We start from the raw sequence: 1,599 nt of genomic DNA on the forward strand, positions 1-1,599 counted from the left end.
TGATTGTTGATATATGATTGGTCGAATTTAGGTGTTCAGGCTGACGTATAACTAACTGGCCTGCATACGATAACGGAAAAAAAAACCAAAAAAAAAAACAACACAGATTTTAAGATAGCATTTTTTTAATAAATAGAAATTTTCTAAATTTTGGGACAATATCATCGGATAAAGACTACATTTTTATAGATGTTTAAGCCAGAATGATTTGACATTTAAATATGACTTCCCTAAGATTTTAGTCACTATGTGGATGAAATGGAAAGAGAGTTTAGTCGGTTAGCGATGCTACTTCAGTCCAGCATCCAATGATACTCATGTTTAACACAGCAGTGATGTGCTGATTGGTTTATGGACTAAATAATGGGGGCACTGGGCTGCAGCAGCAAATTAATAATTCATACCGCTGTTGGATGTGACACTGGAAACTGCATCCACATCGTCTTTATTGGGACAGATCGTCTTGCAGCGGTCGTGGATTCGTTCCCTCTAAAAACAGCAAACAAAGAAAACAGAAAAGGTTATTTATGAGCTCCGATGAGCTAAAGCTGTCTGTCGAATGAGATGGGAAAGGAAAATGTATAAACATCAGCAGCTGTAAAGACTGAAAGTCGACTTTTCCTTGTGAAACCTGAGGGAGGAAATAAAACAGCGCTACGAGGTTGGCACAGGGTCATGTGATTCTCTTTTGAACTGCAGGAATTACAGAAACAGAATGTGCAAAAAGAAAAGTAAAAATGAAATTAGAAAATGCCTAACTAAATAGTATCTGTTCCTTTTTATATATAAAAAAAAGGTCAAAACTGTTTCCTTATACGCTACATGAAACTTACTTCAAACACCTAAAAACCTGCTGAATTAGCCAGAAGAAGAAAGCAAGATCCTTTTTAGGTTTCATACTAAACTTTATCTGGATGTATGAAGTAAATCTGCTGCTAAAAGACCAGGATTTATTCTCATATCATGAGGCTCTAACTTTAAATAAACCGTTTCTGGAAGGGCCAGCTCACACCATGAATGGGTGGAACAGGTTTGTCAGCATGTTGATTCCTGCTGCTGAAATCCTTTCACAAAGATATAGAACAAGGAAAGAGGAACTCCTTTATATTATACATTACCGAAAAACAGTTAATCAGTCGTATTAGTCTGATACTGCAGCCAAAGTAGTGAAAGTGAATGTTTAAATGTTTAACAACCACCTCTTTGATTTGAAAGCTGATGCTAATTTACAGGCTGGTGCTAACATGCATCCTGCTGACTCAGTTAAAACTTAAAACCAATGAAGCACAACCATCTGAAACAGCTTGACTGAACAGTTTCCTTCGTGGGGTGGAAGAACTGAGGGTTCTGTGGCATCTCGTATATAAAATGCTTCAACTACAAAACCCCTCCGATTCTTCACAAACTTTCTACAAACTCTTAATTGTGCAGCTAAAGAGACAGAGAGTAAATACTGTTGGAATGTAGAATAAAAAGTTAATTATCCTGTTTTGTAAAAATGAAATGAGTCATAGGTTCAAACATGGATTTAAGCCTTGTGTAGATGTCTTATGAACCGATAAAAAGTCAAAAACGTGACTCATGGAGTCAGCCGCACCA

At 36.8% G+C, this 1,599-nt stretch overlaps 1 protein-coding gene across 1 annotated transcript in view; it reads right to left on the reverse strand.

The window, feature by feature from the left end:
- The window catches only part of vps54 (VPS54 GARP complex subunit), a 38,992-nt gene that overhangs the window by 21,185 nt on the left and 16,208 nt on the right, over positions 1–1,599 (reverse strand). The window contains 1 exon segment of the mRNA XM_015380938.1: positions 405–489. Within this exon segment, the coding sequence (XP_015236424.1) occupies positions 405–489 (85 nt within the window).

This window comes from Cyprinodon variegatus, unplaced genomic scaffold, assembly GCF_000732505.1.
Source record: "Cyprinodon variegatus isolate N-32 unplaced genomic scaffold, C_variegatus-1.0 Scaffold225, whole genome shotgun sequence".
NCBI lineage: Eukaryota > Metazoa > Chordata > Actinopteri > Cyprinodontiformes > Cyprinodontidae > Cyprinodon > Cyprinodon variegatus.